The sequence below is a fragment of the Prionailurus bengalensis genome, chromosome B3 (genome assembly GCF_016509475.1).
Source record: "Prionailurus bengalensis isolate Pbe53 chromosome B3, Fcat_Pben_1.1_paternal_pri, whole genome shotgun sequence".
Lineage (NCBI taxonomy): Eukaryota > Metazoa > Chordata > Mammalia > Carnivora > Felidae > Prionailurus > Prionailurus bengalensis.
In genome coordinates this window covers 60,868,121-60,892,707 of record NC_057355.1, presented here as the reverse complement: position 1 = coordinate 60,892,707, position 24,587 = coordinate 60,868,121, and the positions used below count along the sequence as shown (strand labels likewise).

Genomic DNA, 24,587 nt, shown 5'->3' with positions numbered 1-24,587 from the left:
GTGGGGGAAAGCAGAGGGGAAGAGTGAATCTGGGCTTCTTGGGAAATCTCTCCATTCCAAAGGCTGCTCAAAAGAGTTTAAGCTTCCACAGACAGAATCTACATATGAAAGATTCTGGTCAGTTATAAGCTCTCAGGAAAAAAACCTGAGTGAATGCAAGGGCTCTGGAAGATCACAAGAAACGTTAAACCCCAAAGAAGAACCTTCTGGAAGAAAACAGAATAAAAGAGTTAACAGTGCTGATGAGATGGCCAGGCTAATTAGGAGTGTAATGAAGCTGGAAAATGACATCTTAGAAATTGAATCCAAGCAAAATAAGCAGCTATATGCTCCTCCCACACAGGGAGTCAGTAAGGAGTCTGTGTTCCAGGACCAGAGGGACCGGGAGATGGCTGACTGTGCCCTGAGGTCAGGCAGCTCTGGAAACCACCTGTCTTTCAAGGATCAGCCATCTTCTCCAAAACAGATAGATGATATTACCTTTAGGGATAGTGAAGCTGGAGAAATGGAGGTTAACAATAGCATTGGGAAAGGTCCCCAAGTTCAAAAAATCATCTTGAGCCCCTTCAAGTTAAGGGAATGTATACAAGACATTAAGTTTATGACAGAGCACACTCCCCCAGCTGTATTAGACAGACCATCCTGGGACACTTGTGATTGCGTAGGGACATGTACAGCTGGTAGAAGGTTCGCAGACACTTGCGGTAATCCAAGAACTGAGGCATCGGCTAGTGCTCTGCCATTGCAGCCCAGATTGAAGATGTCTTCTGAGAAGGAGAGCGAGGCAGGGAATGCATCTGCATGCCCCAGAGGGCAGCCCTGTAGCTTGGGAGGTCTTGAGGAACTGGAAACTGTGAAAGATTTTCAGGAGAGCCAAGTTGCCAAACATGTAAGTAGTTCTAAGCAAAAGGGGCCAAAAGCTCAAGGCCGAGTTGAGGAAATGATTGTGCGAACGGGAGGGAGCCTACTGGAGGAAGACAAAATGGTCTCATGGACTCAGAAAGTTCCTAGCCCAAGCCCACATTGTGTGAGCACATCTTTTAGCCAGGAGACTGGCCCATTGCTGAGCCAGCCAGATTCCTCTGTGGCTCCTCACAGAGACCTGAGTGGTACCTTGCCTTTGGATTCTGCAAGGCTACCAAGAAACTATCTTCACGCATGTGATACTGTACACATTGACTATGTGCTGGATCCCACGATGTTCAAAATGACTGACAGTCCCTTGGTAACTGGAGCAGGGCGTCAAGACCAGAGTGGAGAGCCCCGAAGCTATAGCCCTCAGGGAGATGTTAGAGGGGGCTTTTCCTTGGCACACACTGCTTGGTGTGAGTCTGTGATAGCTACGGCCATGGCATCTCATGGTCAGTTCCATGTACCAGAGAGCATTTCCCTGGGGGCAGAGAGCAGGAGATCAGCAAGCACTCAAGATGAAGGAGGGGACCTCAGAAGCATCGTGATGGGCTTGAGTCCCAGGGAGAGTTTTGCTTCTGAAGCTGAGGCAGCTGTGCAAAGAGGATCAGAAAGAGCTAGTCCCCTGAAAAGGGGATTTAGCCCACTTGAAAAGACCAGCTGCCTCTTAGAAGAGGGTAACAGTCAAGGCCAGCAGGCTAAGCAGAAGGCAGAGAAGGAGGCCAAGGACCTCAGTCCTGCTGGCGGTGCTTTCTCAGCACCTGTGTCCTTGCCGAGGGTGCCTCACCCAGAGCACTGTGGTCATACATCTACGGACCTGGCTGTGTTAGAGGAGATCAGACAAGCAAAGGCCCAGGGAAAGCAGCTTCATGGCTTAGGGGCTGATGGCAATGTTCTTCCTTACTATGTGACTTTATTAGAACCTGAACATTCTTCAGGGGCCCGTGGTAGGCCTCAGTGTCCACAAAGGGACCAGTCGGTGTCAGATAGGACCAGGAATGAGGATGAAGCACAAGGATTTTATGTGACATCTCTCTCTGCTGAACCAGGACATCTGTCGACTGATGAGGCCACACCCCTCCCTGCAGACAGCTTTCAACATCTGCCCAACACTGAAACTAAAACAGGGCCATGGCATCCCTCACAAACTTCCTCCCATACAGCCCCTGTTCCAGGCAAAAGCCATTTTGCTGGAGAACGGAGACATTTTCTGGGAGCTGGTGAACAGTTTGTATGTCACTGTAGCTCTTCTGAAATCATAGAGAAAAAGAAAAAAGCAACCAGAACACCTTCCTCTGCTGATCCTGTGAGCTCAGACAGTTTTCCTTCCACACTGGTAGTGGACAGGAGGGTAAGGTCAGAGAAAGCAGTGGCTGCCTTATCTTCTTGGGCCCCTTCTGGTGATCCTGGCATGATTCTGTGTGGGGGAAGCCAGTTAGCTCAATGGGAGCCTGCAGAAGGCACACGCCCTGGTGGTCAGGAGACCAACCCAGTGCATCACGAACCTAGAATTCTAGATACCACTTGTGGTGGAGGTTCAGGTAATTTCTCAGTGGCTGCACAGGGAGGAAAAACAACCTGTTCTGAAAGTGGGCATGTGACCTGTGATGTTCAGAATTCTGTCAGCCTCTCAGGACGTACCCAAGACCATGGCCGGTGCTTTGAGGCTTCCATTGGCTTAGAGGAAGGGGGGGCAAGTCCCAAACAGGGTACCATCCTGCCTGGAGCCCCAAGAAGGGTTGATACAGAAGCTCCTTCACAGCACCATGTGAAGTGGGAGGAGAGCGATGACTGTGGGCTGGCAGAAGCCTGCAGCCCAGCAAACAGTGTCAGCAGCAAACATCCTAGACCAACTCCATTGCCAGATCAAAGACCTAGCCCTGATTCTGAAGTTCAGGAGGAGTCCCAGTGCAGACATCCACAGGAAACTTTAGACCGTGTCGTCATCTCAGGGAGCATGGAAGGCAGCAGGGCTCTTAGTCCACCTAGGGGGCAGGAAGACAGTGGAACATCACCCTGCTGGCATCTTTGCAATCCTCAACCCATGGATTCTTGTGCCTGTGCATCCCCGTCCTATACTTTATCGTGTTACAGAGACGGTGACCTGAGGAAGAGGAGTGCCAAGACTGCCCTACATACTCTCCAGCCACCCTGCATAGTATCTTCCAGAGCCTGTGGAATGGATGAGACAGCAGAAAGCGATTCCAGGGCACATGAAGTGCTCTGGACTCCTGGCCTTGAGCCCAAAGGCATTCGTGTAGTATTTGCATCAGCAGACATCAGTTCTTGGGAGCCTTCCGCTTCCGCTCCTGTCCTATCTCTGGCTCAAGAGGACAGCTCCCCTTCTGCCCCTGATGTGATGACATGTTCCTTGAGCCACTCGGTGGCTGATGGAAGCTCAAGGTCAGGAGAGGATCCTGAGAAAAAGGTTGCTGAGAAGAAAGCCAGCCTAGAGCCTGAGGCTACCTTTTCCTCTGCAGACATGTACTCTGAGCCACTGAGGGAATTTCAGGATAGCTCTGTAGGTGGCCAGAATGCACAGGACTCTCAAACCAAGCCAGAACCACCTTTAACAACTGGGAGACCATACACCCTGAATTTGAGTGAAGGGTCTATTGAGAGTGAGCTTCTGGGGGAACCTCAGCATGGATGTTTAGAAGATGCCATCCAGTGCCTTCCAGAAAAACCACAACTTTCCACTGAGTCCAGAGATCACAGTGGATTGGATCCCCAAGCCAGGTTTGTAGCAAAGTTAAAACACATTTCTAGGCACCAAGCTGACAGTCCCTGGGATGAGGAAGAGCAGCAGAGACACCAGGCTTCGGGTGGTCGGGAAGAGCCTGCCCAGGGCAGGAGCTCCCAACCTTCCCATGAAGGTGGGTTGGACAGCTGTCGAATTATAGATGCAGGCAGAGAGGAAGCATCTGTAGCCCATCTCTCTGTGCCCAAGATGCTTTCATCAGGCTTTGAAGACTCAGCCTCCATGCCTTTGGGGCAGAGTGGAGCCCCATGGCCCACACCCCAGAGCCCTGGCCTGCCTGCCCCTGGCAGGGAGCAGCCGGCTCCCCATCATGGGTGCTCACTTCCGGTGATTTCAGTCTTTTCTGGCCCCAAACACTCCAGGTCCTCCCCCAGACCACAGTTCTCTGTGGTCAGCTCTTCCCAGTCTCTTCAGGAGCTGAATTTGAGTGTGGAGCCTCCTTCCCCCACAGATGAAGATACACAGGAGCCTAACAGATGGTGGACTCCACATCCCAGGGGTCATTTCAAAGGAAAGTCAGCAGCAGGAACATCTCTGAAAGCTGAGGGCTGTAGTCAGAAAGCCTCATCTAACTGGGACATGAGCACTGCTGGTCACCAGCCCCCACAACCTGCCAACCCTCCTTACCCAAAGTCCTCAGATCTTTCTTGCATGCCAATCCCTGGCTTCATGACAGGCTGGACATCTAGTACCCTGGAAGAGTCCTGGCAGGAAAATCCAGAGAAGTGGCACTCTAGGGTAGACAAAGGAACGTTACACTTTGGCTCCAGGGACATCAAACCCTACATCCTCTCCTCACGTCCAGAGGGTCCTGTACACGTTGGCTGGAAGCAGTATGTGTTTGGCAGTGCCGCAGATGTCTCTTGTACCCAGGGCCCGATACCATCAAACATGGCCCATTGTTCAAGCATGGACGATGGCCTGGAAGACCAGAACTCTCCTCTCCACTCCCACCTCAGCACCTATGCCAATGGCCGGGACCTGGGAAGCACACAGAGCAGCATTAGAAATGCCCAAGGTTCACACGAGGCCTGGGAAGTATGGGGCTCCTCATTTGCCTTGGGGAGCCCCCACATCCTGAACACCCCTGAAGGAACAATCCCCAGTAAGGGTCCTGACAAGAGAGCCCAGACCCTGGGCACTCCTGATGAAACAGGCTGTCTGAGGAGTAGGCCCCTGTTGGCAGAAGAAAGTGCTGCAGGTCCAGTAGATGAGATTATGCTTCTGTATCCATCAGAGGCATGTGGCCCTGTGGGGCAGTCCAGGATGAACACCTTGGAGCAGGGCACACAGACCCTGGGCTGCAGTGTCTGCTGGAGCTCCACTGACATCTCTGCTCAGCCAGAAACAAGTGCAGTGCCAGGCTCTGGTCTGGTCTCCTGGACTAGCATGCACAACCTGTCTCTCCACCTCTCACAGCTGCTACACAGCACCTCGGAGCTGTTAGGGAGTTTCTCCCAGCCAAGTGTGGCTGAAAAGGAGCGGAACGTCAAGAGAGAGTCCCCAGATGAGATGACCCAGGCCCTAATGATGGACTGCTGTACTCAGACCACCATGGATGAGGGCATCCAAACTGAACTGGCCTTACCATCTCTGCACCTTCCAACCCCAGAGGCCAGCCCTCAGGAGGTCAATGTGGTCCTTGAAGTGCTGGGCTCAGATATCCCCATCATGTCCCAAAAAAAGGGACATGTCACAGGGACCCTACAGAGGAGAGAGTCAGAGGAAACTGCATGGAAAATGGCAGGGCCCTCAGAATCTCAGGAAGAAAGCCCCCACTTCAGGCCCCAGAGCTTTCCAGCACCCGCATACCACTCGAGGCTTCAGAAAGCCCACTTTGGGCAGAACCTCCCTTCTGTGATCCCTCAGGCTTCCCTTAATGCCTCCCTGCCTCCCAGCGTCCAGGCAGAGGAGCCCTCCTGCCTGGCTGTCAACAGCCCCAGCCTCAAAGGCTCCCACTCCCCAGGGCCCTGCCCCAGTCCTGCAGAGTCCATGGGGAATCCTAAGGTCCAGAAGGAGCTGGGCATCGTGGGTACCTTGTTGGTAGACAGGGCCTCCTCCCCAATACTCACGCTTAGTGCCAGCACCCAAGGATTGGGGATCTCCCTAGATTCTTTGTCTCTCACAGCCCCCTCAGCTTGTCCTCTTGAAGGCCGCCAGAATTTTGTCTCCAGTCCAGACCTTTTCCTTGATTCCCCCAGGCCTCCAGTGGATAATTATTCTCAAATTGTTAATGAGTCCGATGACTCCCAAAGAGTGGGGGCTCCATGTGGGGAAGGTGGAAGTCCCTTAGAAAGGAGTGATGGCAGTTCGCTCCTTGAGGTGAGGTCCCCGGTCAGTCCACCACAGAGCCCAAAACTCCAAGTCTGTTTCATAGAGCAGCCCCCTCAGCAGCTTCAGCCCAAGACCACCACCTTGGTCCAAAGCAGACGACCACCACCCTCACTGAGGAGCCAGAGTCCGAGTCTGGCTGATGACTTTGTGCCTGAGGACGTGGCTTCCTTGGAGTGTGGCTCGCTGAGCAGTAGGGAGCCAAGTGAATGGCGGAGCAAGACAGAAAATGAGGGTGAGCCACAACCCACTCTGGACTTTTCCTCTTCAAGAGGAGGCCTTCATCACCTCAGACCCTGCCCTGTCTCTGAGTTGACTGCTACTGCAGGGCTCCAGGGTCCCACTTTGAGCCCTACCTGCCAATCTGAGGTGCTCCTGAGCTCCAGTTCCCAGGTATGCATGGCCGCTGAGTCCCAGCATCACGGTCTGAGGGACTCCTCAGTGCATAACAAAGTCAGTCATTGGAGCGGGGTTCAGGATGGCTCTCCTGGGGGGCTAGGTGTGGAGTCACTGGGAACCAGGTGTGATCTTAGCTCTGGAAAACAGGGACAGAAGCCCCTACAATCTCCTGACAACCAGAGCCAGGATCCTGAGTGGTCCCAGAGGGAGCAGATCCCCTTGCAGATTGGGGCCCAGAACCTCTCACTCAGCACAGAGCTCACAGAAGCGAAGTTGCACCACGGCTTTGGGGAGGCCGATGCCCTGCTGCAGGTGCTGCAAAGTGGGACAGGGGAGGCACTTGCTGCTGAGGAGCCTCTGCAGTCCACCTGGGAGGAGCTCTTTGCCCGGTAAGTGCCCCCAGCCTGGCGTGAAAGGGCAAGGGGTGGGCTGAAGGAGAACCACAGAAGGCTAATAGCTGGTTGTTCCTTTCTCCCCTGCTCAGCTCTGGGATCTTCCGGGGCTCAGAGATAGATCTTAAGATGGAGAAGGGCATTCAGGGCCAGCTTGAGTGAATCAATCACATTTTGTCTCAGGCAAAAACAAACCATTGAGGCCCTCCGGAGAGAGCGAGCTGAACGACTTCAGAACTTACACCAGACACGGAACCTCAGCCCCCAGAAACAACTGAGCCTCCTGCCCAACAGGGATCTCCCCACCTGGGACCTCGGCCTACCCAGCAGGCGCCGAGAATACCTGCAGCAGCTGAGGAAGGATGTTGTGGAAACTACAAGGTATGGACCAGGACCCTGCAGAGAGCAGATTGTGTATGGAGTGGGAGGGCTGTGGGGAGCAGGGCCTGGAAAGTGGGGGCTGCAGCTTCCTTTGGACAGTAGTGATTCCATGAGTGTGTACTACATTCCTGTGGGCAGGTGGAGGCAGCTCGGGAAGAATGGGTCAAAGGGAAAAAGGAGGATGTGGGAGGGAACAGGGTGGGGGCAGAGCTCATGGGAGAGGGTGGACAGAGCAGCTGTGACCTTCTGTGTAAGACAGCAGGCCTGAACCTCAAAATGAGTGGTAAAACCAAACTGGGCAAAGAGAGGATGGGTCCTTCAAGAGGATGGTGTTGAATAGGTCTGGGGTAAGCAAGCCAGGGCCGTCACCCATGCACCCACCATGTTAGAAGGCATCTCTCCACCCTGTGGTCTTCCTTAGGAGCCCAGGGTCGGCATCACGGTCTGCTCACCCTGCCTCAGACATAGCGCTGATGCTGCAGGAATACCAGCGCGCCCGCGAGGAGGCCAAGGTGGAGATTGCCCGGGCCCGGACCCGGCTGCAGGAGCGGACCGAGCAGGAGAAGCTGAGAATTCGCCAGCAGATCATCTCCCAGCTACTGAGGGTGGGGCATGGGGCAAGCTAGTGATTCTGGGTAGGCCGGGAGCCTGGGAAAGATGCCAGACCGGGTCAGCCTTCGCCCGGGCTGCCTTGGAGTCCTGGGATAAAGCCTTTGGAGGAAGGTGTTGGACTCCTAGTGCCAGCTCAAAGCTGTGCTCGCTCTTTTTACTTGTCACCCTCCTCTGACTGGCTCCTGTCCCCAGGCCAAAATCTGGGAGGAGGCTGCTTTGGTTTAGAGTTGGGGTAGGTATGTGGGGAGGCACTGGGGAGGTGAGGAGGGGTGGTTTCAGGGGAGGAGGGGATAGAGAAGGTGTACCAGCAGCTGGTTGCCAGCCATCCGTCCTTGTAAGGAAGAAGAAAAGCTGCACACACTGGCTGCCTCCAGCTCCCTGTCTGCCAGCTCCAATGGAAGCCTCTCCTCTGGTCTTACCTCTGGCTACAACAGCAGCAACGCCTTATTGTCGGACCAGCTCCAGTCCCCAGACAGTGTGGTGAGTGGGCAGATACTAACAATGAGCCACAGGCCAGAGCCACTGAGACAGGAGTTGGAGCAGGAAGTTGTGCCTCCCGGAGGCTGTCGCTGACTTGAACCCTTCTCGTGGATGATGGATAGGCTTTGTCTCTCCCTTAGTTTTGCCTCCTTCTCCCTGTGTGTTCATTCAACATGTGTTTATTTTGTAGGTACTATTTTAGGCACTGGGGATAGAGCAGTGAGCAAAAAAGTTTTTCTTAAACCATTAGAGGGATATGCACAGATTATTGTAAGATTATTTAAGCACTGTTGCAGTAAGTTACATGAAGAAGGGGTTCTAAGCCAATATAAAATGGGATCTGATCTGGAAGGTCAGCAAAGATGCTCTGAAGAGAGTGTGTTTAAAGTGACACCAGAAGCGTGAGAGGCAGTTAACAGAGCAGAAGCTTAGTGTAGTATGTCAGGTGTCAGGAGAGATGGGGGGTTGGGTGGGGAACATAGCCTTCCAGGCAGAGGTCTTGGTAAGTGAGACCTCAGGGAGGAAAAGTTTGAGGAACTAAAAGAAAGCTAGCATGGCTGGAATATGGTAAGAAAGGAGAGTGACTTGAGGAAGGACTAGAAAAGGCCAGATCACGTAGACTCTGCTGCAAATTCAGGCCCCTTTCGGATTGATGTTACTTCCCAGAAGCTGCTCTAAAGCCTTGAAACCAGGGGAGCAGGATGATGAGGTTATAGGAGAGGGGACTGGGCAGCTGTGGGTGGACCGGCAATGACCACAGCAAAGCCTGCTGAGAGCTGCCCATTGCCAGGTGGGGGCCCTGCTAGTGACAACGAGCACAGGGGCCCAGGGGGGTGCCCTGGACAGAGCACATTCACTGGACGCAGAGGAAGGGCGAGGGTGGAGTCAGAAACAACACACAGTTTTGTTTTGGCCAGAGCAGCTGAAGGGGCAGTGATGGTGACTGTGAGGCACTGGGGGAGGACAGGTTTTGTGGGGAAGGTCATGAGTGTAGTTTGGGACTTACTGGCTTTGAAGTCTCTGTGAGAAATGCAAAGGGAGCAGTTGGAAACACAGGTTTATCACAGGTAAGATCTGGCCATGGATATAAAATTTGAAATTCGCTTTATAGTAAAACTTCACTAGTATTCAGACAGTAGCAAAGGATATACAATGCCAAGTTCGTCTTTCAGTCTCCTGTTGCCCTGCTCAGAACCAATCTTCTATCCCAGTACGGTGTGGATTTCTGGAGGTATTCTGAATATGTTGTATGTCTTTCTATAAGAATGTGCATATTAAAATTTTTTTTTCTTTTTTTTAATGTATTTTTTCTATATTTTAATTTTTAAAATTTTATTTATTTTGTTACATGCATATTTTTTTCTTTTTCCCCTTTTTTAGATTTTATTTTTAAGTAATCTGTACAACCCCAGGATCAAGTGTCGCATACTCTTCTGACTGAGCCAGCCAGGCGCCCCCATGTTTTTTCTTTTTTTTAAATCTCTCCCTCTCTCTCTCTCTCTCTCTCTCTTTTTTTTTTTTTATAATGTGTGTATCTTTCTAAAGCACATGAATGGCAGCAAAAGTGACCTGCTTTGTCACTTTTCTTCCTTAAGAATGTCTTTTGGACACCATTGCGCACCACCAAATCTGCTGCTGACTTAGTCTTTTTAACAGCTGAATACTTAGTGTTTCTTTTTTCTCTCTTATTGTATGGTTTTAAATGTGATGTTTTGCACAGGTAATCTTTTCCTATGGTAGAAAAGACAAAAAATTATGTATACCTATCTCTAAAGGTAACTAGGGAAGTACCCGCCCCTAGCAGCAGACAACCCGGTCCTTCTCCCTTGCCGCCCCCAAAGAAATAGCACTATTGTGTCGGGGGAGCCCTCCTAGAGTATCTTAATGCTCATGGAATAAAGCATATCATGCCACTTCAGGGTATCTTGGAGCTCTTTCTACATGACTGTATAGAGAACTTGCTTTGTCTCTTTTTTTTTTTTCTCACTGCTACGTAGCATTCCATTATAAAGATCCAGTGTAATTTATGTAACCAGTCCTCCAGCTGGGGTTGATTTCAGTCTTTTGATGTTGTAAACAGTGCTACAGTAAATAACTGTGTGTATGCATCATCTCCTAAACCTACAAATATATCCATGAGGTAGATACCCAGAAGAGTATGTGCATTTGAGATCTTAATATTGACAGATGTTACCTCACAGATATACACAGTTTCTCCAACAGGTTATCCAATGTTTAAATTTTTGCTGGGCCATCTGTTCCTATCCTTTGCTCATTTCTCTATGTTATTGTTACTAGTTTCTGGAGTTCTTTAGCAAGCTAGCTCTTTGCCTAATAGGAATTAATGATATTTATCCCAGTTCTTTGTTCTCTTTTGACTTTGCTTATTGTGTTTGGAGCTATTCAGAAAATTTATCACTTCTCCTCTTAAGTGTCTGTGTTCTGATCATAATTAGAAACATGTTCTTCAGGGGCGCCTGGGTGGCGCAGTCGGTTAAGCGTCCGACTTCAGCCAGGTCACGATCTCGCGGTCTGTGAGTTCGAGCCCCGCGTCGGGCTCTGGGCTGATGGCTCAGAGCCTGGAGCCTGTTTCCGACTCTGTGTCTCCCTCTCTCTCTGCCCCTCCCCCGTTCATGTTCTGTCTCTCTCTGTCCCAAAAATAAATAAACGTTGAAAAAAAAAATTTAAAAAAAATAAAAAAAAAAAAGAAACATGTTCTTCATTCCAAAGTTGTATAAAGAACTTCTGTGGTTTCTTCTGGAAATTGTATAGTTTTATTTTTCATATTTAAATCTTTTTTCATTTTTAAAATTTTTTAAAATTTTAAATATTTTTATTTCATTTTTGAGAGAGACAGAGTATGAATGGGGGAGAGGCAAAGAGAGAGGGAAACACAGAATCCGAAGCAGGCTCCAGGCCCTGAGCTGTCAGCACATAGTCCAACGGAAGGCTCGAACCCACGAACCATGAGATCATGACTTGAGTTGAAGTCATATACTCATTGATTAAGCCACCCAGGTGCCCCTAAGTCTTCTTTTAATTTAATTTTTATTTTAGAGAGAGCAAGCAAGCAGGGGAGAGAGAGGAAGAGCAAGAGAATCTTAAGCAGGCTTCATGCTCAGCTCGCCACAGAGCCCGAGGAGGGGAATTGATCCCATGACCCTGGGATCATGACCTGAGCCGAAATTGAGAGTCAGACGCTCAACTGACCGAGGCATCCAGGCTCCCCGCCCCTCCTATTTAAATCTTTGATTCATTTTGAATATATGAGGTATGGATCCAACTTTATTCTTTCCAGATGGCTGTTGAGCTGTCTCTTTAACATTTGATTGTTCCTCTAGACAGCTTGCCTGTGCTTCACCAGTTTAGGATGTCAACTTTTTTTTTTTTTAAGTTTATTTATTTATTTTGAGAGAGAGAGAGCATAAGCAGGGGAGGGGCAGAGAGAAAAGGGAGAGAGAGAATCCCATGCTGGCTCCATGCTGTCAGCACAGAGCCCGACACAGGGCTCAATCTCACTATCATGAGATCATTATCTGAGATGATATCAAGAGTTGGATGCTTAACCGACTGAGCCACATATGTGCCCCCAAAAGTTCTTTATAAAGGGGCTATTTTGAAGATTATGATCCTGACTTTGGAAGAACGACAGTGATTGGCAGTGGAAGGAATCACATGTAAAATTCTTTGCATAAAAATTTATTGATTTAAGAAAAAAAGTTTTTGTATGGGCATACATTTTCCTGTCTTTTGAGTATATACCTAGGAGTTGGGTTGATGGGTCCATAGATGGGTGAAACTGTGTTTCACCATTTGAACAATAGGCAAACTATTTTTCACAGAGGCTACGCTACTCTAAAGCCCCACCAGCAGTGTGTGAGCACTGAATTTCTCCCCATGTTGACCATCATCTTTGTTTATTATAGTTGTCCTAGTGGATGTGACATGGTACCTCACTGTGGTTTTGATTTGCATTATCCTAATGGTTTTGAGCATCTTTTCATGTGTTTACTCTAGCTATTTATATGTTTTCTTCAGATAGATGTCTTTTCAGACCTTTTGTCCATTTTATAATTGGATTATTATCTTTTTATTAAGTTTAATAATTTTTTTATGTATTGTAGTACAAGTTCTTTATCAGTTATATATCTGGTTTGTAACAATTGTGTCCCATTCTGGGTATTGTCTTTATACTTTTTTGGTGATGTCCTTTGAAGCACAAATGTTTTGATGCTGTTTGTTTTATCTATTTTTTCCTTTTATTGCTTGCACTCTTGGTTTCATATCTAAGAAATTTTTGCCTAATCCCCGGTCACAAAGATTATGCCTATATAGGCAAACATACCTCCTATTATTGTGCTTTGCTTTATTATGCTTTGCAGGTAATGCATTTTTTTACAAATTGAAGGTTTGTGCTGTGTAAGGCAAGTCTGTCCGCCATGTTTCCAACAGCATTTGCTCACTTTATGTCTCTGTGTCGCATTTTGGTAATTCTTGAAATATTTCCAACTTTTTAATTATTATTATATTTGTTATGACCTGTGATCAATGATTATGACTCAAATAATGGTTACAATATAAATCTCAAATAATGGTTAGCATTTTTTATCAATAAAGTATTTTTTTAAAGTTTATTTATTTTGAGAGAGCATGAGCAGGGGCGGAGCAGAGAGAGAGGGGCAGAGAGAGAATCCCAACCAGGTCTGGGCTGTCAGTGCAGAGCCCAACAACGGGCTCAATCTCACGACCATGAGATCATGACCTGAGCCGATATCAAGAGTTGGATGCTTAACTGAGCCACTCAGGCACTCCAGCAATAAAGTACTTTTAATTAAGTTATATGCATTGTTTTTTATTACTGTTACTATTATTATTATTATTATTATTATTATTAATTTTAGAGAGCACAGGCAGGGGAGAGGGGCAGACGGAGAGAATCTTTTTTTTTTTAACATTTTTTAAAAATGTTTATTTTTGAGAGAGAAAGAGACAGAGTGTGAGCAGGGGAGGGGCAGAGAGAGAGGGAGACAGAATCTTAAATAGGCTCCAGGCTGCACGCTGTCAGCACAAAGCCCGATATAGGGCTTGAACTCACAGACTGTGAGATTATGACCTGAGCTCAAGTTGGATGCTTAACTGACTGAGCCACCCAGGCACCCCGAGAAATGGAGAATCTTAGGCAGGCTCCACTGTCAGCATGGAGCCTGATCCATCCCACAATTCTGGGATTGTGTACCCAAGCCAAAATCAAAAGTCAGAGGCTCAACTGACTGAGCCACCCAGGTGCCCTATGTATTGGGTTTTTTTTAGATGTAATGATAGCACACACAGTAGATTATAATATAGTGTAAATATAACTTTACACTGGGAAACAAAACAATAATCTGACTCACTTTATTCCAGTGATCTGGAACCAAACCCACAGTATCTCCAAGGTGTGCCTGTATTTTCTTTTAATAGTTGTATGCTGGGGCGCCTGGGTGGCTCAGTCGGTTAAGTGGCCGACTTTGGCTCAGGTCATGGTTTCGCGGTCCGTGGGTTCGAGCCCTGTGTTGGACTCTGTGCTGACAGCTCAGAGCCTGGAGCCTGTTTCAGATTCTGTGTCTCCCTCTCTCTGACCCTCCCCCGTTCATGCTCTGTCTCAAAAATAAATAAACGTTAGGGGCGCCTGGGTGGCGCAGTCGGTTAAGCGTCTGACTTCTGCCAGGTCACGATCTCGCAGTCCGTGAGTTCGAGCCCCGCGTCAGGCTCTGGGCTGATGGCTCAGAGCCTGGAGCCTGTTTCCGATTCTGTGTCTCCCTCTCTCTCTGCCCCTCCCCCGTTCATGTTCTGTCTCTCTCTGTCCCCCCAAAAATAAATAAACGTTGAAAAAAAATTAAAAAAAAATAAACGTTAAAAAATTTTTTTTTATAAAAAATAAAAAAAAATAGTTGTATGCTTTTAGTTCCTAGGTGTAGGTCTTTGATCCATTTTGAGTTAATGTTTGTATTTAGTGAGACAAAATTAGGAGTTGAATTTTGTTCTTTTGCATGTGAATATCCACTTGTCCCACCACCATTTATTAGTAACTATTATTTCCCCCCCATTGAATTGTCTTGGTGCCCTTGTCAAAGATGAATTGACCATAGATGTATGGATTTATTTCTGGACTCTGAATTTATGCCATTGAATTATATGTCCGTCCTTATGTCAGTACCACTATTTTGATTACTGTAGCTTCGTAGTAAGTTTTGAAATCAGGAAGTGTCCAACTTTATTCTTTTGCAAGATTGTTTTGGCTATTCTGAGTCCCTTGAATTTCCATGTGAATTTAGGGATGAGCTTATCAATTTCTGCAAAGAAGTCAGGTGGGATTTGGATTTGGATTTCATTGAATGTGTCATTTTGGGGTGTATTAAACATCTTAATAGTAATGTCTTTTGATCCATGAATATGGAGTATCTTTCCATTTATTCAGGTCTTCTTTGTTTTCAACACTGTTTTGTAGTTTTCAGAGTATAAATTTTGAATTTGTTTTATTCAATTTATTATTTTATTCCTCTGATGCTATTATAAATGGAATTGTTAATTTCATTTTCAGTTTGTTAATTGCTACTCTGTTTATTTTTGTGTATTGATCTTGTTTCTTGTACCCTTGCTGAGTTGATTTTTTTTATTAGCTCTGATAGTTTTTTAGTAGCTTCCTTAGGACATTCTGTATACAAGATCATATCATCTGCCCCTGTTGTTGTTTTCTTGTTTAATTGCCCTGGGTAGAATCTCCAGTTCAATGTTAATAGAAGTGCTATGAGAGCACACATTCTTGTTACTGATCTTAGTACTAAACCACTCAGCCTTTTACCATTAAGGATGATGTTAACTTGTGGACAGTTGTTATCAAGTTGAGGAAATTTCTTTCCAGTCCTAGTTTGTTGAGTGAGTTTTTATCATAAAAGGGTATTAAATTTAGTCAAATATTTTTTTTGTAACTATTGAGATGATTGTGTGGATTTTTTCTTTTATTAATATGGTGTATTACATGATTGATTTTTGTATATTGAACTAATCTTGTGTTCCTAGGATAAATCCCAGGAATGGTGTATACTTGGTCATGATGTATATAACTCTTTCTGTGTTGCTAGATTCACCTTCCTAATATTTTGTTGGGGGTTTGTGTGTTGATATGCATAAGGGAAATTGATCTGTAGTTTACGTGTGGTTTCTTTGGTTTTATGTCAGGGACTTATAGAATGATTTATGAACTATTCTCTCCTCTTCTGTTTTTGGAAAGAATTTGTGAAGTATTGGGTGTTAATTCTTTAAATGTTTGGTAGATTTGAAGCTAGTGAAACTATCTGGTCTTGAAATTTTCTTTGTGGGAATTGTTTTGATTCCTAATTCAATATCTTGTTAAATGTTCAGATATTCTATTCTTTTTTTTTCCTTTTTTCAAATTTTTTATTAAAAAATTTTTTCTAGTGTTTATTTTTGAGTGAGAACGAGCGGGGAAGGGGCATAGAGAGATGGAGACACAGAATCTGAAGCAGGCTCCAGGCTCTGAGCTGTCAGCACAAAGCCCAACGTGGGGTTCGAACTCATGAGCCATGAGATCATGACCTGAGCCGAAGTCGGACACTCAACCGACTGAGCCACACAGGTGCCCCTCAAATTTTTATTTAAACTCTAGTTAGCTAACATATAGTGTCATATTGTTTTCAGAATCTATTTCTTCTTGAGTCAGTTTTGGTAGTTTGTGTCTTTCTAGGAATTTGTTCATCTATCTAATTTGTTGGTGTATAGGTATTACATCAACTCATTTATTTTTTATTTTTTCACTGATGTAAATATTTAAAGTTAAAATTTTCCACCTGAGAATGCAAATTGGTGCAGCCGCTCTGGAAAGCAGTGTGGAGGTTCCTCAAAAAATTAAAAATAGACCTACCCTATGACCCAGCAATAGCACTGCTAGGAATTTATCCAAGGGATACAGGAGCACTGATGCACAGGGCCACTTGTACCCCAATGTTCATAGCAGCACTCTCAACAATAGCCAAATTATGGAAAGAGCCTAAATGTCCATCAACTGATGAATGGATAAAGAAATTGTGGTTTATATACACAATGGAATATTACGTGGCAATGAGAAAAAATGAAATATGGCCTTTTGTAGCAACGTGGATGGAACTGGAGAGTGTGATGCTAAGTGAAATAAGCCATACAGAGAAAGACAGATACCATATGGTTTCACTCTTATGTGGATCCTGAGAAACTTAACAGGAACCCATGGGGGAGGGGAAGGAAAAAAAAAAAAAGAGGTTAGAATGGGAGAGAGCCAAAGCATAAGAGACTGTTAAAAACTGAGAACAAACTGAGGGTTGATGGGGGGTGGGAGGGAGGAGAGGGTGGGTGATGGGTATTGAGGAGGGCACCTTTTGGGATGAGCACTGGGTGTTGTATGGAAACCAATTTGTCAATAAATTTCATAAAAAAAAAAAATAAAAATAAATAAAATAAAATTTTCCACCTGAATGGTACTTTAGTTATATCCCATAACTTACATATTTTATCTATTTTTTATAGTAATTTTGCATTTTCAGTTTGTATTTCTTCCTTAATCCAGTTCTTATGAGTTCTTAAGAACTTTTTGGTAGAAAGCCTCCTGTGTTTCCTGATTTTATTATTAATTTTTAGTTTGCTACGTGTTGATTATGAAAGAATCCAGAGAAATATGATTTCTACTTTTTTAAGTTTATTAAGGTTTTTTTCGTTATCAGTATTCCCATGAACATCAACTTATTTATTTAATTAATTTTTTTGAGAGAGAGAGAGAGAGAGAACACACATGAGTAAGCAGGGGAAGGGCAGAGCAAGAGGGAGAGAGAGAATCCCAAACAGGCCCCACACTTAGACAGAGCCTGACATGGGGCTCAATCTCATAACCATGAGATCGTGACCTGATTTGAAATCAAGGAGTCAGATGCTCAACTGACTGAGCCACCTAGGCATACCTTCCCATGGACATCTAAAAATTTTTTGTTGTTTATCATTATGTGGTCTGTTTGTTCTCTGCTGTGAGGGTAAATATGTGTCTTTTTTGTCTGATAATCTGGAAGCCTTTAAAAAATTCTTTCCATGATCACTTTTATATCTTCAAATAGTCTTTATTACTTGATTTAGCAGTGTTGTTACCTTTATAAAACATCAGGAAATCAATGTATTCTACCCTTTTTTTTCCCTTTACTTTTTGTCAGAGTATTTCTACAATGTTTGCATTCGTAGAGTTGTTCTTAGGCTAGATTAAATGGACTCTGCTCACTTCTAGTAATTTTCCAGGCATTTTTATTCCTCCCTAGTGATTCGTCCCCTCATAATTTCTTCCAGAAAGACTCATGGGCCCTTTCTCTTTGGTCCCTGAGTTTGTATTTGAAATTGTTTATCGCTTTTATACTTAAATGACAGAACATCTCTTGGTTGCATTCCTACGAATGAGATTGGTAGGTCAAAGGATATGTACATTTTTAAATTTAAAATATGTGGTAGATGTTTCCAAAGTATACCAGTTTACACTCTTAAATAATACTTGACCACTCTGCTTAACAGAGCGTTGCCAAGGGTTTTTCCTTCAGTCTTTGGCAGTGTGATGGGCATACAATACGCATTTGCAGTTCTCCTCATGTGTCTAAGATCGAGTGTGTTTTCAGATTCTTAAAAGTTCTGTGTCCTTTTGCTCCATGACAGTGCCCTATATCCACTTCTCGAGTGGGTTGTTAGTCTTTTTGGTTTTAGAGGCCCTTTTTATATTAAGAAAATTATCCTTCTGTTTCATTTGAGATACCAGTGTTTTTTCCTAGTTGTGTGTTTTTATCTTGTTTGTTTTTTTATTACTACCTGGAAATGTTACTTTTCAAAGTTTTTTAAATTTATTTTGAGAGAGACAGAGAGAGCATGAGCAAGGGAAGGGCATAGAGAGGGGAGAGAGAATCCCAAGCAGGCTCCGTACTGTCAGAGCAGAGCCTGATGTGGGGCTCAAACTCCCCAACTGCAAGACCACGACCTGAGCTGAAATCGGGAGTTGGATGCTCAACTGACTGAGCCACCCAGGCGCTCCTGGAAAATGTTAATTTTGTGTTGCCTGGTGTTTACCAATGTTTTCCTTCATGGCTTCTGAATTTTATGCCCTGTTTAGGAAGTCATATCCCCACTATAATTTTTTTAACTTATTCTTTTCTTATAGTAATAATAAATTCTTTATTCCATGTATTTTTGAGCCACAAAGCATGAAGAGTTTATATTGGCATGATGTATGAAATGGGTCTCTGATCCATTTTTTTCACATGGTAGCTAGTTGTGTCATCAGTATTTATTGATTAAACCATGGATATTTACTTTTGGGAGTCATCAGTGTAGCAGGGGGAGCAGATGGAATCACTTAGGAGTATATAATGAGAAAAGAGGGCCTAGGCCTAAGTCCTGAAAGAATCCCAGAATATCGATTTTTGTTTGAGGAGTCTGAGCCAACACAGGAGAAGGAGCACTGCAGGGAGAGGTGCCAAGAGCCTGGGGACTCAGGAAGTGATTATCTTGAGTGAAAGGGAGAGGCTGGCTGAGTGGAAGCTCACGGAGAGGTTCAGTAAGGTGGGGACTGGAGTTGGTGATCAGCTCCAAGCACATGGATGCCACAGGGACCTGGTGACTGCTGTTGGGTGGAGTAGTGAGGCAAATGTTATGTTCAAGCAGGTTCAGAAGGGAGTGAGAGGTGGGAGATGGCAAATGGTGACCGTTGATTCAAGAAGCACGTGTGTGAAGGGTGGGAGAGCAAGGACCCATCTGAGGAAATTTTTTAAAGGTGGGAGAAATATTTACATGCTTGAGTGCTTGTAGAAAGGATCCAACGAAGAGGGTGAGGCAGAGGCAACAGTGAAGGAGGAGATGATCAGTAGTGGAAAGTTCCCAAGAAGATGGCACAAGACTTCAATCTGAGACAGAGACACCTGCTTAAAGTACAAGAGACTATATGTTGCAGCAGAGGAATGGAGACAAGGATGGCGATAGAACTGTCTGTGTTCACCTCTTCTTGTCTTTAGCCGTAGGTTAAAAACTGATGATAGAGGTGGGATGGACAGTGCCTGTCAGGTACGGTAGAGGTCAAGGTCATGTCACTGAGTTGCCAGCTGAAGTAAAGGTGGGAGGACCGTATTGCAGATCCAGAGATCATCCCGTCTGGTTCCAAATTAGGACCTTTTGCTTACTTGCTGTATGGGGTTGGGGAGGTGAGGCTTGGGGAATTTGGGGCCTAGGATCAAGCTTTTCATGGCCCGTTGCTTTTCCTCCCCCTCCCACCTTCCACTTGGGCTCCAGCCATGGCCTCATTCGTGTTGCCACATGGTAGAGCCCCCAAACCCACTGAGGCTCCATACCAGGTCCTCTGAGGCTCTGTTCATTTTGATCCCTTTTGGAGCTCTCCTACAAGCAGTCTTTGATCCTGTGGCTTGAACCATAAGGAGAGATTGTCCAGGGACTGGTTTCTATTGCTCTTGGCTTCTTGGGGACATCCAACCTCCTGTAATCCCAATGGGGAAGATTTTTTTTTTTTTTTAAAGCAGGCTTCATGCCCAGTACAGCACCCAGCACGGGGCTCGAATTTAAAACTGTGAGCTCAAGACCTGACCGAGATTGAGTTAGACACCTAGCTGTCTGAGCCACCCAGGCTCCATGGGGAAGATTTTTTTGATAGAGCCTCTACTTTGGAAACTATTGGGATAGTTCAGAGGCAGAGGAGATAATTCTACACAGGATTTCTGGTGCTCTGCTTTATCTTCCTTTGCTCTGGTCCTAAACATCTTTTCTGCAGGGGGACACACACTTGCCTGATTCCAGTGACTCCTGGATAGGGGATGTTCGGGGACATTCTGCAGTGAGGAACAGTCAACTGAGTCTGGCTGGATCCACCTGGAAGAGCTTAGCTTACAGTGAGTGGTGGGGGTGAGGGCATGCAGCTATCTGCCCGGTTTGGGGACTTTGGGGGCGGAGGTCCTCTAGATCCTTAGGGAGTCATTAGCCCGAGGTTATCAGCCCCGAGTCACTGTCCCTCAGGAGGCTGTTGCTGCTCTGAGGCCTCGATGCTCATGCTGTCTCACGACCTCTGCCTGTTCACTGCAGGCCGCAGAACCTCCCTGGGCAGCTGCTGCTGCTGTCCGTCCAGCCTGTCCAGCCTGGGGGCCTACCTGTCCTCCTCCTATCAAGATTTGGCCAAGCACATCGTGGACATCTCTGTTGCTGACGTGAGGAGCGATTCCGCTTGTCCCCGTGGTTCCTTTACCAGCCCTCCGCCGGGTGGGGAGGGGGAGGGAGGGATGAGGGCCACCTTCTTTCAGATGAGGGTTAGGGCTTCTTTGGTGGCTCTCCATCTTGACAGAAAGGGAATACTGGCCCTAGTGACTGACTAACCCAGGGGTCTGCTTTGTACCGTGCCTGCTCACTTGGGTGTGATCCCTGTCTGCAGGTAATGGCTGCTTGCTCAGGTAACCTGCACAACCTCTTCAGCTGCCAGCCAGCAGCTGGCTGGAAGTAAGTTCCTTGTAGTGTCTTGTCCTAACCTGTTGTCCTGCTTGTCCGCTTTCCTCCTTTACCTTCTCTGCCCCGGCTCCCTTGAGTCCCTCCCCTGAACTGCCCCTCTATGACCCAGGAGCCCAGTTCTCACCTCTTCTTCCTCTTCCCCACCCTCGGTGTCCCCAGCCATCAGGGTGAGGAGCAGGAGGTGCATCTTTACTACAAGATGTTTTCTTCTACTCGGCATGGCTTCCTGGGGGCAGGCGTGGTTTCCCAGCCACTGTCTCATGTGTGGGCAGCTGTGAGTGACCCCACCCTGTGGCCGCTCTACCACAGGCCCATCCAGACAGCAAGGCTGCATCAGCGGGTGACCAACAGCATCAACCTTGGTGAGCCCAGGGAGGGCTTCCCATGGGTCCGGGCCAGGGGCCAGGGGCAGCAAGGGTTGGAGGTGGTCCTCTCGGGAGGCCAGGTGCTCACATGACCTCCTCTGGGTGGCTCAGGCCAGGTCTGCCTGTCAGGTTGCAGAATGACGGGATATTGGCGGGCGCTCCTGGGCTGGGAAGGATTTAGGACTAGGTCTGTCCATGCACCTCCTGACTCTCCCCATTCCTGACCCCCCAGTGTACTTGGTGTGCAGTACTGCCCTGTGTGCCCTGAAGCAGCCGCGGGATTTCTGTTGTGTCTGCGTGGAAGCTAAAGAGGTGCCTGCCTCGCTGGTGGTAAAGATGTGGGAGGAAGTTGGGCTGGAGTGCTGTTGAGAGGCAGTCACTGTGGGCCTCAGGTCCTGCAGGGAAAGGAGGGTGCGGTGGGCAGGGATGAGGATGACATGAAGCCTGTCTGGCTGCACTGGAGCCTGTCCTGGTTTGATCGACTTCACTCCCTGTCCCCAGGGGCACCTGTCTGTCATGGCGGCTCAGTCTGTTTATGATACATCCATGCCGAGACCCAGCAGAGACATGGTCCGAGGGGAGATCCTGCCCAGTGCCTGGATCCTACAGCCTCTCACCGTGGAAGGAAGGGACATCACTAGAGTCATCTACTTGGCCCAGGTGATCCTTCCTGTGTGGCTGGCTGCACAGAACGCCTCGGTGTGACCCCACCACCCCGCGGGAGTTTTCTCTTCAGCTGCTCAACACCCTTCAGTGCCCAGGCCCATTGTCCCCAGAGCTGGAGACTCAGGCTTCCTGGGCCACAGTGCGGGGAGTCAGTGGGGAATCGAGGACGGAGGAGGGGGACAGAGTAAGTCAGTCTTCTCTGACTGAAGTTGCCGTTACCAAAGAGTTCAGTGGCCTTTCGACCCTCTGTTGCTGAGTCCTTGGGAGATAGCCATGGTGAGGGAGGAGCAGCAGCCTCAGCAGAGCAGAATCAGCAGGACCCATTCTGTTGTTGCTCCACTCCCAGTTCCCCAACGTGACCTTTGTCACCGGGAGGTGAAGCCCATGCCTAGATCTGAACAGCAGAGCCCAGGGGCCTGTAAACTCCGGGACCGCAGAGGAGCTTTTTGCATCGCAACAGCCTGGGTGACTACCTGGGGCTGACGTGTGGCCTGGCGTGTTCTTCCCGTCTGTACACACCTTTAACCCTTCCCTCTCTGCTTTATTTCAGGTAGAACTTGGTGCGCCGGGCTTCCCCCCTCAGCTCCTAAGCTCCTTCATCAAACAGCAGCCACTGGTTATAGCCAGACTGGCTTCCTTCCTTGGGAGTTAGCATCTTACTGTCAAGATGGTGCTGCAGAGACGCAGGTGCAGGATGTGCCAGTGATGCCAGGTGGCTCTTGTGATTCTCTGTACAGGATGCAAGGACAGGCGAGGCTCCTGGTTGTGGCTGACCAGGCTGACCAGCACTCAGACCTGAGTTGCCAGCAAAGTCCCGTCAGTACTTGGGTCACAGCTGGTGCCTCTGCAGAGCGAGGGGACCTGAGTTCCTGGCCCCAGGTGGCCAGCATCAGTGAAGCTCAACTCACCTTTTTGGATTCCTCAACCTCTCTTTCCTCTCCGGGACATCGTGGCAGGCCGCTTGAAGACCAGGACTGGGCGTAGCCAGCAGAGCCAGGAGAGGGCAGTACTCTGGCCCAGCCCTCAGCCAGGGAGGGAAGCAAGCAGCCATTGACCGGGACTGTTCAGAATCCGTCTCCAGCATTCAGCTCCACTGCGGACTGCAGTATTGGAAAGTGCCAAACCAGAAAAAACGGTTTAAAAAAACAACTGCACAAACCATTCGGAATCGTTTCTCCTTGCATTTTTACAAAATGCTTTATTATTAATTTTTACTTTTTCCTCTTCGTTTCCTTCACAGGAGAGGACATTTGGGTCTTTGCCTCAGTCAGGAGTATTGAGCAATGCTCAGTCTTGGAGCCGTCACTCCAGAGCTCAGGAGAATGGGAAAGACCACTGTAGAAGCAGGTTGGACAGATTTGAGGCCAAGGAGGGGAACCTAGCCCTTTGAGGAGGGATGGGGGTGGGCAGCCCAATGTTGGCTGCTGACAGGGCAAGAGGAATTTCAAAGAGCTGAAAAGTTATTTATTGAAGACTGGAGAGAAGATATGAGAACTCTTAGAGGAGGTAAGTGATTCATTAGGAGGAAACTCAGTTCTGTTCCTTCCCTCACTCAGAGCCTTGGTGCCAGCCTTCAGTGGTCCCCTGAGCGTCCGTGCTGCTGTGGTCAGACGTGCTATTCTAGGAGGGGATGGGGAATGGGCTCGGTTTTCTTGTACCTTAGCCTGCCTAAACTTGAGCTTCGAGTATTTAGTACGATTACGTGGAAGTGGTGGGGTGGGAGAGATTCCCAGCTTCCATTCTGGTGCCCACAATCTTTGGCGGAAGAGGGTGACCCTATGGGGATTGAAAAGGTCAGTTTCTGTACGGTATAGCACAGAGATTTATTGTTTCTCAAAGTGTTTGCAGGATTGTTTTTCTTTTACCTCAGATTGTTACTCATATATGATTGAAGACTTTTTAAATTGCTTTTAAATGTATTTTTCTGGCTAATTTTTTTGGTATATTTAACACCCTATTTATGTACTCCCATCTCTTTTTCATATAAATCTCAAGTCCATTGATTGAAAAAGTCAGAACACTTGCAAATTAAAGGTCCATGGTGTCCTTTCATTTAGTGAAGACTGCGGTGTCCCTTGAGCTCAGACTTTAGTCTGGAGATTACGATGGCAGCAACAGCTCACGGCCCAGTTTCAAGCTATACAGTTCACACGAATGTACTGAGTTCTTTCCATGAGCTCAGCACGACTTTGTGTGTGAACAGCCCTGTCAGTTACCCAACTACAGCCAGCTGTAGCCAGATACGAACATGAGAGAAAATTCCAGATCAGTTATTGCCACACACCAGTGACCATGATCCCCTGGAAGGAAGCTCTTTAACAACAGGTGAGTACTTCTGGGCTTCTGAAGCAGAGCTGGCAATGGGAAGCTGAACATACGGGTCCCCAGAGGTGATCGCAATCCCCTTCCTACAATAGCCACACACCAGGCCTGAGTCAGCAAGCTAAGGAATATTAATTGAGGCTGATTCTGTACTAAAGATAATCCAGGGACCCAGCTCCAAATGATCACGAGGAAGTCAAATTTTGGCTTGGATAGGTGGCTTTCTGACTTCATCAGAATCCCCTGAAGAACTTGTTACACCCCAGAGTTTGAGATGCGGTAGTCCTGGAGCGGGGCCAACGTATTTGTTGTATGTCTGGGAAGTCCTGAGGCTGCTGGTCTGGGGACCAGCCACACTTTGAAAACCAATGTTTGAGACAGTTAGTAGAGAGCAGGTATGTAGAAAGGAACCTA

At 47.3% G+C, this 24,587-nt stretch overlaps 1 protein-coding gene across 1 annotated transcript in view; it reads left to right on the top strand.

Moving 5' to 3' along the window:
* Positions 1-23,907, top strand: part of STARD9 (StAR related lipid transfer domain containing 9) — a 124,984-nt gene extending 101,077 nt beyond the window's left edge. The window contains 11 exon segments of the mRNA XM_043554113.1: positions 2-6,789; positions 6,976-7,173; positions 7,595-7,778; positions 8,125-8,265; positions 20,096-20,213; positions 20,404-20,525; positions 20,747-20,811; positions 20,980-21,182; positions 21,418-21,497; positions 21,687-21,845; positions 22,402-23,907. Coding sequence (XP_043410048.1) covers positions 2-6,789; positions 6,976-7,173; positions 7,595-7,778; positions 8,125-8,265; positions 20,096-20,213; positions 20,404-20,525; positions 20,747-20,811; positions 20,980-21,182; positions 21,418-21,497; positions 21,687-21,845; positions 22,402-22,503 — 8,160 coding nt within the window. The 3' untranslated portion in view covers positions 22,504-23,907.
* The last annotated feature ends 680 nt before the right edge of the window (positions 23,908-24,587 follow it).